The sequence below is a fragment of the Propithecus coquereli genome, unplaced genomic scaffold (genome assembly GCF_000956105.1).
Source record: "Propithecus coquereli isolate 6110/MARCELLA unplaced genomic scaffold, Pcoq_1.0 Scaffold14, whole genome shotgun sequence".
NCBI lineage: Eukaryota > Metazoa > Chordata > Mammalia > Primates > Indriidae > Propithecus > Propithecus coquereli.
In genome coordinates this window covers 15,292,085-15,309,946 of record NW_012138302.1, presented here as the reverse complement: position 1 = coordinate 15,309,946, position 17,862 = coordinate 15,292,085, and the positions used below count along the sequence as shown (strand labels likewise).

At 44.6% G+C, this 17,862-nt stretch overlaps 1 protein-coding gene across 1 annotated transcript; it reads left to right on the top strand.

Annotated features, from left to right (window-relative positions):
* Positions 1-9,130: 9,130 nt before the first annotated feature.
* On the top strand, positions 9,131-15,716 carry GPX7 (glutathione peroxidase 7). Its single transcript, XM_012639394.1, has 3 exons — positions 9,131-9,298; positions 13,356-13,617; positions 14,925-15,716. The coding sequence occupies exons 1-3, from the start codon at positions 9,164-9,166 to the stop codon at positions 15,086-15,088; spliced, it is 561 nt and encodes a 186-aa protein (XP_012494848.1). The 5' UTR covers positions 9,131-9,163; the 3' UTR covers positions 15,089-15,716.
* Positions 15,717-17,862: the final 2,146 nt, after the last annotated feature.

Sequence of the window (17,862 nt, the reverse complement as noted above, 5' to 3'; positions counted from 1 at the left end):
CAGTTTGCAAATGTTTATCAAGGCTGTATGCTTATGATATCTTAACTTTGCTGTATGCATATTATATGTCAATAGAAGATTTTTTAAAATAAATATTTATTGAATACATATCATATGCCAGGTACGGTGTATTAGGCAAACAGACACTCAAAGACAAATTTATGACACGGCATGATAAATACACAGGGGTCTGGGAGTACAAGAGAGGGCTCCCCATCAACTGCACCCCATCTGTGGCAAGGGGCCTAAAGCAAGGCTTCCCAGAGGAAGGGATTGCAAATCAAGTGGGAGTCTACAAGGCAGAGAAGAGGAAACAGGGCCTTTCAAGCATCAGAAATAGGGAGGAAGAGGCAGGAAATGAGGCTGGAGGGTTTGAGACTCAAACTGTGGAGGATCTGGAATAAAAATAATAACAACTAAATGTTTATGACATTAAAACATGTTTTAATTTAATCCACCAACCACACACTGAGGTGGGTGCTATTATTATTCCTATTTTACAGATTAGAAAATAGAGGTACAGTGGGGTTAACTGGCTTAAAATTTCACAGAAATTGGCAGAACCGGGCTACACACCCAGGCAGCCAGTTCCAGTGTGCTTGACCACTGCCCTATGCCGTATAGGTTATTTGGTCAAAACTAAGTGACTGAAGGGTATTTTTGTTTGTTTTTTGTTTGGAGGAAGGGTTCTTTTCTTTTTTCTTCTTCTTTTTTTTTCCTCTTTTTTCTTTTCTTATTTGAAGGGTATTTAAACAAAGAAGTAACATGGTCAGATTTTTGCGTGACAAAGATTATTCTGGTTGCTCAGTGGAAAATTGCACTGGATTGAATGGGGCAAGATAGAGGTAGGGAGACCAAGGAGAAAGCTGCTCCAGGAGTCTGGGTGAGAGAAGCTGAGGCCTAAAGGAGGGTAGAGGCCAAGGAGAGGAGGAGAGGATTTTTAGAAATCAGTGACAGAACCTATCTGCTTTCCTTTACACATACTGATAGAAATAAAAGCCATGAGAAAGCACAGCTTGTTATTATATAAATATTATATAATATAAAATATATAATATATTTTATATTTTGGCTTCAGGTGCAGAGTTGAGTTAAGTGTATTTCTCAGTTCATGGCACACTGTATTCTTTGACCTTAAGGGCCTCTCTCTTGTTTTATTTACTTATTTATTTTCTTTTCTCCCTTTTCCTCTCCTCACCCATACAGACAAGACTTCTAATGTGTTTATTGTCTCCATTTATATTGTTCTTGCAAAACATGCATTTTAATTTTGTGTGCACATATTTTACATTTATATAAATGGTACTGGGTTATAATCTCATGCTGTATTTTACTTTTAGATGTCACATTATATTTTTCAAGATTTATCTCTGCTGCTATGTGTATCTTTAGTTTGTTGTTTCTAACTGTTCCCTAGGATTATATTAATAGAATTGGATTGAAAAGACAATACTGATACTGTATTTGACAATACAAAGTGTTCTACCATGGAGTGAGGAGACTTCAGCTGTTACCTTTTGTCTGCCTCTCTTCCAACTTGTGGTTTGAACTTGAGCAAGTCCCTTCTCCTATTTGGCTGTCAGTTTCCCCATTTGTAAAATCAGAGATGCCTTCTACCTCTAACCTTCCATGCAAACTCCCTTATTTTTACACACAGGAAATTCTGGTCCAGAGAGTGAGAGTGACTCGATCAAGGACACACAATTGTTATCAACAGTTCAATTCAATTTAGCCCACATTTATTGAGTGCCAGGCATGGTGCTAAGTCCTTTAGATACTTAAATAACTAAGCCCTGCTGAGTCCCTCCCCCCAGGGCCTCTAAACAGAGCTGTGTTAATTTTCCAAGAGCAGGTGCAGAGATAGCCTGTGGGCACTGTCAGATGCAGTAAAGATATTAATAGGATGTAGCCTCACATAGAATCTAAGGCAGCACCTCCACCAGTCCAATCAGGCCGCACGATATTCCTGGCCTCAAAAAAAGAAAAGAAGTTGGGTACAGTACTTATTTGCAAAAGGTTATTTATTGCCATAGCATTTACCAATAATAACTGATCTAATATAGTAAGATAAATCGCCTTGTCTATCTGCATACACGACATTATACAACAGTAACCACAGCATAAATAAAATTTTATATTCTACTTTTTAAAAATGTTTTTGTTGTTACACAATATTAATGGCTACTGTTGATTATTTACTCTGTACTGGACACCAAGCACTTACATGTGTTAGCTCATCTAATCTTCATTACAATGCCATGAAGTAGGAGGTGCTATTACTATGCCCATTTTAAAGATAACAAAACAGAAACACGTTATATTATTTGTCCTAGGTCATTGGATCTCCAGCATTTTGAATCAAATCCACAGTAGAAATATAGTTTACGTTGCATTCTGGATCACACATGTGTGTTTCACAATACTACACTAACTCTTACCATATAGGACCCACTCTGACATTTTCTATTCAATTTTTTTTCCATGCTGGTCTGAACTACTAAATTGATTCCATGACCTACTAATGGGTTGCAACTCACAGTTTAAAAAACAATGCCCTGGACGATTATATATACCACAATCATAATAAAATTACACAAAACTTGAAATCATAATACTCTTTAATGTGAATTTTCCTGTCCTAGGCACTTGCCCTGTATCAGGTCCCATGCTGCGGGTTAGAGACACACGTTTGACTCATACGTGATCCTGCACTCAAAGAGCTCACAGAGTCCTCAAGGTAATAAACAAGTAGATAGGCAATAATAACACAGCAGTGATTCTCAATCCTGGCTGCCCCTTAGAATCACCTGCGATATTTTAAAAACATATAGTGCTGGGACCCTATCACCAGACTTCCTAATTCAATTGGTCTAGGGCGGTGTCTGGATATCAGAATTTTTCAAAAGCTCCCCAAGTAATTTTAAGGGGCAGCCAGGGTTGAGGATAAGTGCTACACTAAAGGAAAGCACAGAATAGGGGCACCTAATTACCTAAAGGGATTGAGAAAAGCCTCAGAGAAAAGTTGTTTTTTGAGTTGGGTTTGTGGGTTGGATACCTTCTGTTTGACTCTTTAGATCCACTGTGCACCCCACTGTCTGTCCAGGACACTAACCTGTACAGACAACATCAAGGGGCTCCTTTGCTCCCTGGCTTCCACTTAGGTACAGGCCAACCTTGAAGAAGATTGGTGAGAGGGAAGAGAGTGAGGGCTGGGTACTTAATTCCCTGGCTACTTGCCTGCAAGTTTGCCTTAGGCTGGCTGTGAATCTCCTTTGAAAGTAGCTGTGCCTTTCAAGATGGATTGATGTACAGGACTTTTTTTCTAGTTTCTGTTATGTCTCCTCCCTCTTCTCGCCCATTCAGGTCAAGAGGTGTCAATAGCTCAGATAGGTTTCTAAACTATCCCTGTCTTCACCTACACCCCACCCACATGTTTGAAACCACTCCCTTTGTAAATAAACCTTCAAATTATCCTAATCTGAGTGTGCCATCTGTTTCCTTTTGAGACTCTGACTGATAAAACCTGAAAGCAGTATGGGAACTTGCTATAAGGACAAGGAAGGAAAATAGTTTGGACAGAGGGAGCAGCATGAGCAATGGCAAAGAGGCATGAACATATTACGTTTTTGTTTGTTTAATTCCCTTTGTTGGCTAAAAGACAAATTGCTAAATCCAGTGTTCAATTCTCAATCCTAATCTTCCTAGATTTCTCAGTAGCATTTCACCAGTTAGTTGCTCTCTCCATCCTGGAACGAATTTGTCACTTGGCATCCATGATACTGCACTCTTTGGGGTTTCTGGTCCTTCCTCTGGCTACTCTTTTTCAGTCTCTTCTTCTGATTCCCTCTCATTTCCCTAATGTCTTCATCTCCTTGATGCTGAATGTTAGAGTCCCAAGGGCCATCTGTCCTTGGTTCTCCTTTCTCTCTATACCAACTGTCCATCATCATCCGTATCATGGCTTTAAATACTCTGTGTGCTGTCCACTCCCAAATGTATATCTATCTCTGCTTTAGATCTCTTCCAATTCCAGACTCATATATCGAACCTAACTAAAGATAGGAATAGCGTCTGGAGCCAGCTCCTAGAGTCAATTGTTATGTTTTCAGGACTTTTGCGAGCCTCTTGCTAACCATAGCCATTACTAAAAATTAAATTATATGAGCTTAAAATTAAATAAATCATATTAAAACAAAGATAATATTCAAAACTCCTAAACTGCCTGTTGTTCTAATATTTTTTATTATTCTTTATGCTCTCAAGTTTATTTACATCTATTCTATCCGTATTACGGAAATACTATTTAACGGTGTGCTACACTCACATCTCTTCCTAACTCCGTGTTCAATAACATCATGTTGGTAGCTCAAAATCAACCATGGTGGGAGTATTACACCACAGAAATTGGCAAATGCTCCCTATCAGGGGTTGATTTATTGTTTGCTGATTGCCTAGACTTAAGAAAGTAATGGAAAAAATGTTAATAATGCAGATTAAATTTAGAGTGTACTGGGTCTGTAGCCATTACCTTGTGAACAACACAAAAATTTGAGGAAATATTCTTCCTGTATTAGAAAATTAATATCTGATTCCACAAAGAAACCACTTGTGTGATTGACTGACTATGTCATAATTCTGGCATATGTCTCTATCGTTTCACTTTCACCTTACTATTAATGTAAATAACAATATCAACCAACATTATTCTTGGAACCACATTTGTTCAGTAATTGCAACCATTGGTTGGCTATAGATACTGGAGTTTGGCAAAAATAAATTGAAGTATTCTGTGAAAATAAATTGGCTATATGGAATTTACAATAAGGAGTACTATATATTATTTGTGAATTGTGTGCTATGTATCATTTGTATCAGTAAACTATATAATAAACTTATGTGTATACACACACCTTTTTTTCCTGGAAAGCCAATTGTTAAACGTTTATCAGCATACCACTGCTAACAGGCAACTCAAACTTAACATGTCCAAAACTGAGCTCTTGCTTTTTCATCCCAAACCAGTTGCCCTTGCAGGCTTCTTCATCTCAATCAATGGCAACTTGATCCTCCCAGTTGCTCTGGTCAAAAATCTTAAAAGTCATCTGTAACTCTTCTCTTTCTCTCAATACCCTACATCCCACCTATCAGGAAATCCTTTTGCCTCTACTTTGAAAATATATTCAGTCTGACTACTTCCCAATACCTCCACTGCCCACATGTCCCCTCATGTGGATTACTGCAATAGCCTCCTGATTACTCTCATTTCAGTACTGCCATCAGAATGATTTCTGTTAAAACATAAACTAACCTACCTAATGGGTACAATGAACACTATTTGGGTGATGGGCACATCTATTACCCTGACTCATAACAAGCATTACAAAATCAATACATGTAACCAAAAACATTTGTATCTCTGTAATATTTTGAAATAAAAAAAAAAACAAACTAGAAATGTCCTTTCCCTGCTTAAAAACCATTTAATGGCTTCCCATCTCACTCAGAGTCAAAGCCAAAGCCTTTACAGTGGCTTAATGAGACCCTGTGGTATCTGCCCACCCATCCCTTACCTCTCTGAGGTCATCTCCTGCTACTCTTCCCCTCACTCACTCCACTCCAGCCACACTAGGCTCTTTGCTGTTCATTAAACACATTGTGCATGTTCCTGCCTCAGGGCCTTTGTACTTGCTGGTTCCTGTACTTGGAAGCTCTTCTACTTTTCCCCATTGTTTGCTTTCTGACTTTCTTTAGGTCTTTGCTCAAATACCAATTTCTCAAGGAGGCTTCCTGATCATTTCAATTAAAATTGCAATCCCTCCCCACCCTACCACCACACTCTCTACCTCTCTCTCCTGTTTATCACCATCTAAATAAAGTACCATACATTTTGTATTATAAGTTTTAGTTTTTATCCTTGTTCCCCCCACTAGAATGTAAGTCCAAGAATTTTTGTGCCTTTTTTGTCTGTCTTGTTTATTACTATATTAATAGTCCTTAAAATACATATTATTTTATTTATTGTACATGGTAGGTACTCAAAAATTGATTGAATAAACAAAACATTAATGAGCATTTTAAATACCCATAAAGAGCTTCTTTGAGCTTATTGTAGGAAAAAGGAGTACCAGAGATCCAGGAGTGAGTCTCCAACACTTCCAGGTGCTCCGCTGAGAACTGTGTATTTGTCCATGTGTGTGGGTCTCCTGTTTGTGTAGATGGGCCACTTGGAAATAACTGTGCTCTTTCTGAAACACCAAAAATTCGTAGGGGACTGAAAATAAAATGACAAAGTACACACTGTTGGCTAAAATCAACACCATTTCATATCAGATTCTAGCATAGAGAAATAATAGAAGTCACCAGAAAGTTTAAGAAAAATGAGTATTTCCTGAGTGTCTGGTACATGCCAGGAGGACACAAAGATGATTCAGACACAAGCCTGCCTCCCCTGGAGATGCTCACAGTCTTGGTGGGGGAGACAGCCATGAAAACTGAAAACACAGTATTACTATCAGCCCACTAACCAAAACATGTAGTAGTTACAAAAGCAGCAGAGAGGAGGGAATGATTAAGTTAGTGGCAGAGGAGGGGATGATATCTGAGCTGGGTTTTGAAGCATGAATAGAAGAGAAAAGGGCTCAATAAAGAAATTTGTAATTTAGAAACATTTCACTATTAACATTTTTTCCGTGCTTCATAAAAATGCTCACCTATCTAGATCTTAACATCAAATAGCTTGGCCAACTGCAAAACTCCAAGTTACATGAAGTAGAATTTGGGAACTCCTGGTCACTGGAACACTTCAGTAAAAGCTGAGTTAAAGGAACAGATGGCAGGAAGGGAGACCAGCAGTTTCACAAGGCAGAGCAGGGAAGAGAAGACCATTTAATAGTATGAGACCCCTCAGAGGCTTAAGACTCCCATAAGAGAAGGGGAAGAAGGAGTAGGAAGGGCAGGGATACTTCATTTATGCCTTGGCCCTTGCCTGGAGCACCCTTTCCCCTGTTCTCCGCCTTCCTGATAATGTCCTCTCCTGAAGAGAAAGGCCACTTTGGTGGTGCAGATAGATTCCATTGTCCAAAACCTGAAGGCCTGGGTTCAAGTCTTATGAACTGTGTGATCTTGTGCCCAGCTTCAAAGTCTGTGCTTGCTACAGCCTACAGAGTGACGTAGCACTCAAGGCCCTTCTCCATCCGGCCCCTGGTGACCTTCCAACCTCATCTGCCCTGCACCCTTTCTCACTCCATACAGTCAAGCACTTTTCTCCGACTCCGTGTCTTCATAGACACCACTCTCTCGGTCTGACATTTTTGCCTTCCCCTCCCCAACATAGAGAATTCCCATTCCTCTTTCAAGACTTGACTCTGGTGTCACCAATTCCAGGAGGCCTTCCCTGGGTGCTCAGGCTAAGTAGCAACTGCCCTGGAGCTTCCTCTCCCCCACCATCAGGCCCCCGTCTGCTCCTGCCCTTTCCTATCCACTCTCCACAGAACAGCCAGGGGGATCCTTCTACAACCTAAGACTCACTGTGATATTTCCCTGCTTTAAAAAAAAAAAGAAAAAGAAAATGAACCTTCATGTCTTGGTTTAAAGACCATAATCTTTACTGTGGCTACCAGGCTCTGTATGACCTCACTTCTGCCAGCCTCTCTACCATCCCCTCTCATCCTTTGTTCTCTCTGCTCCAGCCAAATTAGCCTTCTTTGTTTCTCAATGCACCATGTTAATCTCTCCCTCAGGACATTTACACTTGCTTCCTTCCCTGCTTCAACCTAGCTGAGTTCTACTCATTCTTCAGAGCTCAGCTCAAATCTCTCTTCTAGGAAGCCCTCCTCCATCCCCTAGGCTAGTTTATGTGGTACTTACTACAACGGTAATTTTAGAGCTATATGAATTATTTAATGCCTGTCTCTCCCTAGATGGGGACCATGCCTGTCTTATTCGTCACTGCATAAGGGGCACCTAAAGCAGAACCTGGCATAGAACAGGTGCTCAAGAAGTGTTTGCTGAATGACTACAGGAGCGCATTAGCCCTTACCACATTACATGAAATCTGCGGTTTACCTGGTTTCCCTCACACCAGCCTGTGAGTTTCTGGAGGACTAGCACAGGGTCAGCACCCAGCCCCATGCATGGCATTTCATGGACTCAGTAGGGATTTTTTAAGCATGGGAGACATTGTGATGTGCTGCCCAGATCCCCCATCAGTGAAGACTTGGGACCTCAGCTGCTGGGAGTGCTGTCAGCACAAAGCCTTTAACTGTCAGCTCCTCTAGAGACAGGGCCACCTTGGCCCTTGTCACAGCCCTTTCCAGATGGCCCCACATCCAAAGGCCAATGAAGGCAGGGGTATAAAGGCCTGGCCACCTTAGCTCATCTGATGGGCCACTCTAGCTCCAGAGTCCCTCTCTGGTCAGCCAAGACTGTCCTTGGGCCTGCACGGAGCTCTCTCCTTCTCCCTCTGCCACTCCTGTTCCCCTCCCGTCCACAGGTGTCAATCCCAAGGGTGCTCCCTCATAAATATTCTGCATTCCAATCTCCATCGCAGAATCTGCTTCCCAGGAACCCAACCTGCAACAAGCCCTTGGTCTTCTCTTCTGCTTCTCCAAGCCCTCACTTTTGGGGAACATTCATTCATTCACCTAACTTTTGTAGGCACCATTCAATCGTCAAAGTGTTTCACATCCATTTTCTATTACTCGCACTCCATACTGACCAGGAGGATCAGGAGGGGAGGCTAGCCGCACCAAACGGGGAGAAACTGAGGCCCAGAGTAGTGGAGTGACCGGCCTAAGTCAGGCTAAGGCCACTGCCCTACTTAGAAGCCGAGCTCTCAGACCCAGATTTTTGCCTCCCTCTCCCTACAAGTCACTGCATCCTGGAACAAGAGGGAATCTCGCTGAAATAAATTCTGGTCTCAGTGGTCACAATCCTGAAACCATGGCCCTGGAGTCCGGTGCATGAGGGCAGAGTCCAGCGCTTCTGCAGTACATATGGGGAAACTGAGGTCCAGTGCCAGCTATTCCACCGCCGGCACAGGAGAACAAGGGGGCGCGTCCTGCCTCGCGGGCCGTGCAGTGCCGGAGCCGCCCCCTCCCGCCCTCCACGCCGGTCCCCCCGCCTCGTCCCTGCCCTCGCAATATCGCCACCTCGGAAGCGAGTCATGGTGGCGGCACTGGCGGCAGCGTGGCTGCTGCTGTGGGCCGCAGCCTGCGAGCAGCGGGAGCAGGACTTCTACGACTTCAAGGCGGTCAACATCCGGGGCAAACTGGTGTCGCTGGAGAAGTACCGCGGCTCGGTGAGTGAGCGTCCGCCGCGGGGCCTCGGAGTCGCCCCGGCAGGGCTGAGGGCGGCGCCGGCAGCCCGGGCCCCTGCTGGGTGTGGCTCCGAGGGGCTCCGGCCGCGGCAGCCTGGCCCTGGCTCCCCACCCCCACTCGGGCATGACAGCCCCCCACCCACCCCCGGCTCCGCGCCCGCAGATCCCGCGCCCGCAGATCCCGCGCCTGGTCTGTCCCGCGACTACGTGGCACTGCCCCGGCGCGCAGGGAAACCCGAAACTCTAGAAGTCTACGCCGACTGCGCCCCCAGCACCTTTGGGCAGCGAGATCCGGATCTCGCCCGGAGGCCCAGCCTTTGCCATTCACGGGTGGAAAAAGTAACCGCAGCATCGTGCCGCCTTTGCCTCTCCCATCCCCAGTTTCCGCATCTGGAACACGGGGAGTTGCCGATATTGAGTCCATTTGAGAACATTGTGGACACGAATGTGCAACGCAGAGGGAGATATCCTTTTAGATGTATGGGAACCTTATGCGGATCACCCTTTGGAGAGGACACTAAGGCTCAGAGAGGGAAGGCATTTACAAGGCCACACAGCACTGGAAAGCGACAGAGCCTGGAAGAGAACCCCAACCCCGCTCCATCCGTGGTCCTTTCTAGGCAAACTCCTTAGATGGCAGCTCAGGATGAGATATACAAGAGTCATCCAGGCTAATTGCCCCCTCCTTACCAAGAAGGAATCTAAGCTTAGAGAGGAAGTGTGTCTGGGTTGAGTCTTTGAAACAAACGTAGATTTTTAACAAGATTAAGAACCAAACAGCAAGAGCAGTGGTGGAGGGGTGGGAGAAGGACTTCAAAAGTATATAAAGCCAGAGGCCCAGAGTGGTAGAAGATGAGGCTAGAAGGGTCAGGGAGGGACCACGAGGGGCCTTGAACACTACATTGAGAGACTTAGATATTACATTGTGTGTATGAAAAACCCTCCAGGTCTGCCTATTCAGGACGGACGTGGGGAGTCTGGTGTGGGAAGGGTGGGAAGTTGAAATCTAATGGAAAGGTGGGCCCAGCACCCAGATTTGGTTGAACCACACAAAAATGGCTGTCAACATTCTTCTCCTGGGAACAAGGCCATCTTTAGTGAAGAAAGTACACTGTAAGCCTTGAAATTCTCAATTATGCTGGGAGTCCCGGGGTCAGTGATTCCTGTCCGGACTGTCCCTCAGGGTGTTGTGAGTTTCAGATGAGATGACAGCATGGAAGGACCTGGTAAACTGTGGAGTACTCTGTACCTGTGTTTGGTGGATCCCAGCAGGAACCTCATCCGGGACTCAGGACAAAGAAACAAGAAGAACAGGGCTCATTCCCATTCAGGCCTCCCCGTCTCTCCAGTGCAGCTCACCAGAGAGCTCACCAGGGCTAGCACCTGCTCCTCATTAACTCGTTGTTCATTATGGAGCACCTACTGTATCCTAGGTACTAGGCCAGGCCCTGGGGATACACTGGTGAACCAAACAGATAAGTTTCCACTGCAATAGAGCTTATATGGGGTAGGGAGGGGAGAGATAATAAGCAAGGAACTGAGAAATAAACAAGATCATTCCTAGTAGTAGTAAGTGCTAAGTCAAAAATAGAACAAGTTCACGTAGCTGTTAAGAAATAGAGTTAGAATTTGAACCCAGGCAATCCAGCTCCAGAGTCCATGACCTTACTTGTCAAGTTTAGAGGGAAACCAGGGAATAGTCAGTCCAGGGAAGCTGTAAATGGTGCTGTTAGTTAACCCAAGCTAGGCCTACTCCTTGGGCAATATGCTCATTCATTCACCTGCAAACATTTACTGGCTCCTACTACATGCCTGCGCTGGGTCCAGCCCTGGTGACATATCCATGAGCAAGACCAGCACAGCTTATGCCCTCAGGCTAAGTGAGACAACAGTCATTTAGACCAGTGTGGAGTATGGATAAATTGGTGATCACTTGGGAATGTGCTTGCCTACCATGTGGGATCATGTACTGGTAGGCCTGAGTGTAGTGTGTGTGTGTGTGTGTGTGTGTGTGTGTGTGTGTGTGTGTGTGTGAATGGTTTGTTTGCTTGCTTCTATGTACAAATTTGAGTTTGTGTCTGTGCTTGTATATGTATGTATGTAAATTAACTGTGTGTATTTGGGTGTGTCTATCTATGTTTTGGTGTCTAAAGATCAAGCATTTTGGTTTCAGGGATGGAACTAGAAGCATGATTTTTCCCCCTTCTGAAAGAGTGAGCAGATACACAAGATGAAGGTTAAATATAAGCAAGCTTTAATGCTGTCATTGCCCAGGGATCCAGCAGGGAAGACACAGGAAGAACCCTAAATGGGGAAGGGAGTTAGGAGTCCCAGTTTCCCACCACCCCAGGCAGATTATGGTATGTGCCGATCTCAAATTAGGGAGATTGTTCTAATAGCCCCAGGGCCTGGGTCCTTCCTCATCTGGTGGGGGTAGGGTGCAGGAATTACAGCTCAGTGGTTCAATCATCTAGACCAGTGGTTCTCAACTGGGAGTGATTTTTCCCTCCAGGGAATATTTGGAAATACCTGGAGACATTTTTGATCATCAAGACTAGGCATCTAGTGAATAGAGGCCAGCTATGCTGCCAAACATCCCACAATGAATGAACGGGACAGCTCCCCACAAAACAAAGAATGATCTGGCCCCAAATGTCAATAGGGCTGAGGCTGAGAAGTCCTATCTAGCCTAAGGAATCTATGCTTTTGCCTGTCCAGTGTTCCAGGCAGCCCCTGGGAGGTGGCCCTCTTTATGGGGCCAGCTGGTATAATCCCAGCTCTTTTCAAAAAGTGGCCAGGAAGATGGGGCTAGGCTGCCCAGACAAAGGGTAGTATTTAAAAATCCTTTAATAATGTATAGCTAGAAGCTAAAAACATAGGATAGGTGCCAGAATTCTAACTGCAATGTTATAATCAAGTTCCATCAGCCAGCTTGATATTTATTGCCTAAAGGCTCTAATAAATCTAGGGATTAGTGTAGGGATCAAAATAGTGGTATTTGGGCCAAGCAAGATAGCTCACACCTGTAATCCTAGCACTCTGAGAGGTTGAGGCCGGAGAATCACTTGAGGTCAGGAGTTCAAGACCAGCCTGAGCAAGAGCAAGACCCTGTCTCTACTAAAATAGTAAAAATTAGCCAGGCGTGGTGGCACACACCTGTAGTCCCAGCTACTCAGGAGGCAGAGAGGCAGGAGGATCGCTAGAGCCCAGGAGTTTGAGATTGCTGTGAGCTAGGCTGACACCACGGCACTCTAGCCCAGGCAACAGAGGGAGATTCTGTCTCAAAAAAAAAAAAAAAAGTGGTATTTGTTTGCTGGAGAGGAAGGGGACAAAAAGGGATTGCCCCGGGGTCCTGGGGATCTTTTTATCTAGAAAACCTGTGTCTATGTACCCATGCAGGTGTCTGTGATATTGTGTATGTGTGCACACTTACTCATTCAGCTGACACTGAGATTTTTCCATAGGCCAGGCCCAGAGATGAAGTGGACATAGCTCCTGCCTTCAGTAGGTTCACGTTCTAGAAGGGAGACTGACACATACACGGGCAACTATGTGGAGTGTGGAGTGATAAGTGCTAGGTGACTGAGCCAAAAATTGAACCCAGGTCTGCCTTTCTACTTCCCCATGTCACTTCCCAATGTGTGCTCACCAGTGTGTATGCCTCTCTCTGTTAATGTGCTATGTGTGTTTGTGGGCACATGAGATGTTTGCTAATATATGCTTATGTTGTGGGGCATGTGCATACCCGTTAATGTGTATTGTGTACTTATGCTCACAAATGTTCGTGTATGTGTGCACACATCTGTAAGCCCCTGCAATGTTTGATTCATATGTGCCTGTGTGCGTGTGTTTATGTATATGTGAGGGCCTTGCACACACATTTATATATGTGTACAGAGTGTTCTTGTATGTGTGAGAACATTAATTATTGAGGGAGTCACATATGTGGGCACGTCAGAGCATGTAAAAGTGCATGCATGCCTCCTCATTGACTTGTGTATGTGTCTGGGCTTTGTTTTGTTTTGTTTTTGCCACGCAGGTGTCCCTGGTAGTGAACGTGGCTAGCCAGTGTGGCTTCACAGACCAGCACTACCGAGCCCTGCAGCAGCTGCAGCGGGACCTGGGTCCCCACCACTTCAACGTGCTTGCCTTTCCCTGCAACCAGTTTGGCCAACAGGAGCCCGACAGCAACAAGGAGATTGAGAGCTTTGCCCGCCGCACCTACAGTGTCTCATTCCCCATGTTTAGTAAGGTCGCCGTCACTGGCACTGGTGCCCACCCTGCCTTCAAGTACCTGACAGGTGAGTTCTGGTCCCTTTAGCCCCTCACTTTCCCTCAGGTGGCTGAGGTTGTGGTTCCCTGAGCAGCAGAAGCCACTGGCTGGCTGGGCGACCTGGGGCCCTTCCCCCTTCCTGACTCTCAGGTGGGTTGATGTTTCGTTCCAGCACTAATCTCTAAGGAGAGTGGGGGCAGGTACTGGCTAAGGGCTATTCCTGCCTAAGAGTATCTCCACGCCTGCTGCCTTGAAGTTCTCCTTCAGAGTCACTCTTGCGGACTTTTCTGGGATCCTGTTTCCACATTCAGGGGCTCCTAGAAGGAGACTGGGCCCCACGTTTTAGTCTGTGCGAATTAGTTGAGTTTATGGACTTACAATGGAGCGATCACTGCACAGACAGGGGACTCCACGTGCCTAGACAGGGCTGACCAAGGTGACTGACAGGCATCTCCTGCCCTGAGTCAGAGGCAAAGTCTACAGGCCATGGGAAACCTTCTGAGTTAAAATACCAGATCTGAATATTTGAGAACTAGATCCCTTCTCTAGCCCCAGAAGCCTCAGAGCCACAAAATGGGTCATGGTCTATGCCTGTCATTAGGGTCCTGTTTCCTCCCTGTGGCCTTTCTCCTCCTTTGGAGGCTCCATTTTTGCCTTTTCTCACCTCACACTTCTGGTTACCTTTGTATCCCTCACCGCCACTAGCGCCACCCGAAAACCCATTCACCCGAAAGGGTAAATGAGAAACAAGAGTATAGCAAACAAAACATCCCTCACGGAGGCACATTTGTGTTTTGCTCTGTGGGTCAATATTAATGTTTGCTTTTTTCCTGTGTGCTTTTATTAGTTCCTTCTCAGTTCCCATAGTTAGAGATCAAACCTGGCCTTGCTTTAGAAGCACCTGGGGAGCTCTAAAAAATGCTTAAGCCTGAGTCCTACTGAAGAAGCCCTCTTGCCCCCCAATGATTCTGATGCAACCAGTCCATGGACTAACATTTGGAAACCATTAAGATTTAATCAGAGAATAAGGGTGTAGACTATTCAGTAGTTTGAGCTTATAAATAAAGGAGGATTTGATACTGCTTTATCAAGCACTTCACAGAATCCTAAAGCAGTCATTCTCAACCTTGGCCCCATATCGGAATCTCCTGGCGAGCTTGTGAAAAGTACTGATGCATGAGTCTTAACCTCAGAGATTCTGATTTAAGTGGTCTGGGGTATGGACTGGACCTCAGAATTATACTGCCACAAGGGAAAGATGGACACCAATAATGGAATTCCAGGAGAGGGTGCACAGGGCAGTACACTTTGTTCTCATTCTTCCTTCTTCTCTAGAGACTTCTGGGAAGGAGCCCACCTGGAACTTCTGGAAGTATCTAGTGGCCCCAGATGGAAAGGTGGCAGGAGCTTGGGACCCAACTGTGTCAGTGGAGGAGATCAGACCCCAGATCACAGCGCTTGTGAGGAAGCTCATCCTGCGGAAGCGAGAAGACTTATAACCACTATTTTCTACTCTTCCACCACCCCATCCCATCCACCTGTCCCCACCAACACAAACTCAGATGGTGCTTCGAAGGGAGAGATCCACTGACTCTCCTTCCTTCACTCTTACTCTACCTGTCCCGTCACTCCTGTGGGGGAAAAATTCTAGTATTTTGATTATTTGAATCTTAGAGCAACAAATAGGAACTCCTGGCCAATGAGAACTCTTGACCAGTGAATCACCAGCCAATAAGAACCTCTAGCCAGTGAAAACACGTGGCAAATAGAAGTTATCAAGCAATAATCTCCTGCCCCGTAAGACTTCTGTAAAATGGGACCAATTCCTACCTCACAGGGCTGTTGTGAGGATTGGGATGAAATATCTGTGAAAGTGCCTAGGACAGTGCCAGCTAAATAGGAGACATTCAATAAACGTTTTTTGCATATAAATGAAAAAATAACTTGTGATCAATAAAAACTCTCATCCAACATGAATTTCTAGCCAATGGGACTCCAGAGCAAACATTTAGTACTTGTTGTTGTTGTTTCCTCTGTATTATTTTTTTAATTACAAAAGAAATGCAAGTTCATTGTAAAAATCCAAACAGTACAGCACAATATAAAATAAAAAATGAAAGTATCCTCTTTATTTCCTATAATCTCACTCACTGTTAGCAACTTGGTATAAAGCCTTCCAAGCCTTTTTTAAAGCAAGCTAATCATTATTGCCCAATGAGAATTCACTGACCCAAAGTATACTACAATAATAGGCAAAGGATACGAATAGATAACTCACAGAAGAATATAGGATATGAAAGGATGTTCAGCCTCATTCAAGGTAGACAGATTTTTACAATGACAATATCAGTTGTTGGTAAAGATGTGGGGAAATGGGAATTCACAGAAACCATTGGTGGGACAATCAACTGGCATAAGTTTTTGGAGGGCGATTTGGCAAAATCTTTTAAAACACAATGTTCCTACACTTTGACCCATTATTTCCCTTTCTAGAAAACCCCCCAAAAGTACAAATATATGTACAATAATATCTATGTACACCATTCACAATAGTGAAAATTTGGATGCAAACCATATGCCCATCAATAAGGGCCTGATAATAAATTACAGTACAAATCCAAATGACAAGCTAATATAGTTATTAAAATGAATTAGATCTCGATATGCCACCATAGACAGTTTTCCAAAAGTGAAAAAGGGTAAGTTATAAAACAGAATGAACACATAAACACACACACCTCCCAAAAATATGAAGAAGTATAATTTTTATTTCAATTTATTTTTTAGAGACAAAATCTCACTCTGGATCTTCTCTCTTGTCAGGCTGGAGTGCAATGGCATCATAATAGTTCACTGCAGCCTCGAACTCTTGGGCTCAAGTGATTCTCCCGCCTGAGCCTCCTGTAGCTGGGACTACAGTTGCACGCCACCTTGCCCAGCTAATTTTTAAATTTTTTTTAGAGATGGGGTCCCACTATGTTGCCAGGCTGGTCTTGAACTCCTGGCCTCAAGCGATCCTCCCACCTCGGCCTCCTAAAGCAGTGAGATTACAGGCGTGAGCCACAGCGCCCAGCCTAACAAGTATAATATTTTTATTAAAAATTTATAATGTTAAGAGTATATATAAACCAAACTGTTAATGGTGGTCATCTTTGAGGTGGTAGAGTGAGATAACAGGAGTCATTTTTATTAAGTATTTCTGTAATGTTTGAATTTTGTATGTAAAATACATACTTTGCTTTTATATAAGTATAAAAAGAGGCAGCTGGAAACTGGAGTGATGGGAAAAGTCACTGTGCTCAGCAAACCATTGGCCAATAAGAACTTTATGTTTACCTCACCAAGGCCACTCTTCTAGAAGTCTGGAGACTCAGATTCAAGTCCTGACTGTGCCCCTGATTCACAGACTGAGCAAATTGTTCCCCCTCTGCTGTCCTCCATTTTCCCACTGGACAACGAAAGGGTTGAACTGTGGTTGGAGTTCTCACAATCTCCCTTAATGGTGCTTCTCAAAAGCTCCCCAGAGTACAGTGAGGGCTACCTGTGAGCTGACAAGCCCCCCACGGTGGCCTCCAACCTGCCCTTACGCACCCTACTCTAAGCTCCCACTCTGCATATGCTCGTGTGTACACACATGCACATACACACAATGAAACCCAGACGTCAGAAATGTTCATGATGGACATCTCGGAACCACATTCTCCCACCGCTACCTGCCTGCTCTTTACCCACTGCCTCTACCACCCGTATTCGTGCCTTACCTCACTGCACTTACAGAAGCCATCGCTTAGCTCCTTACTGTGGAATCCAGTGAACATCTCTCTGACCTTATCCTACTTGACCTGCTCCAACATCTGCCATTGCTGCTGTGCTCTTCTCCCTGACACATTCTTTTCCCTCTCCCGCCCCTGTCTTCCCTTAGTTTTCCTCCATCTCTCTGAGTGCTCCTTCCTTCTCCACCTGCTTCTTCCCTGCGGGTCTTCCTTGGGGTTCCAGTCTGGTCCCTTTTATCACCCTAAGTACTTCCATAGCCGCCTCGTTTGTTCTGATGGTTTTGAGTACCATCTGTACACTGATGACACCCAAATCTCGACCTTATATCTACACTGGACTCATATCCATCTGCCTACTGGGCATCTCTACAGACATTTCAATTCGACAGGTCAAGAACTAAACTCATCATGTTTCCCCGACACATCTGCGCTCCCTCCCACCCAGCCTTTGCATCCCTCAAGCCTCCTCTCTCTTTTTTTTTTCATGAGACAGGGTCTCA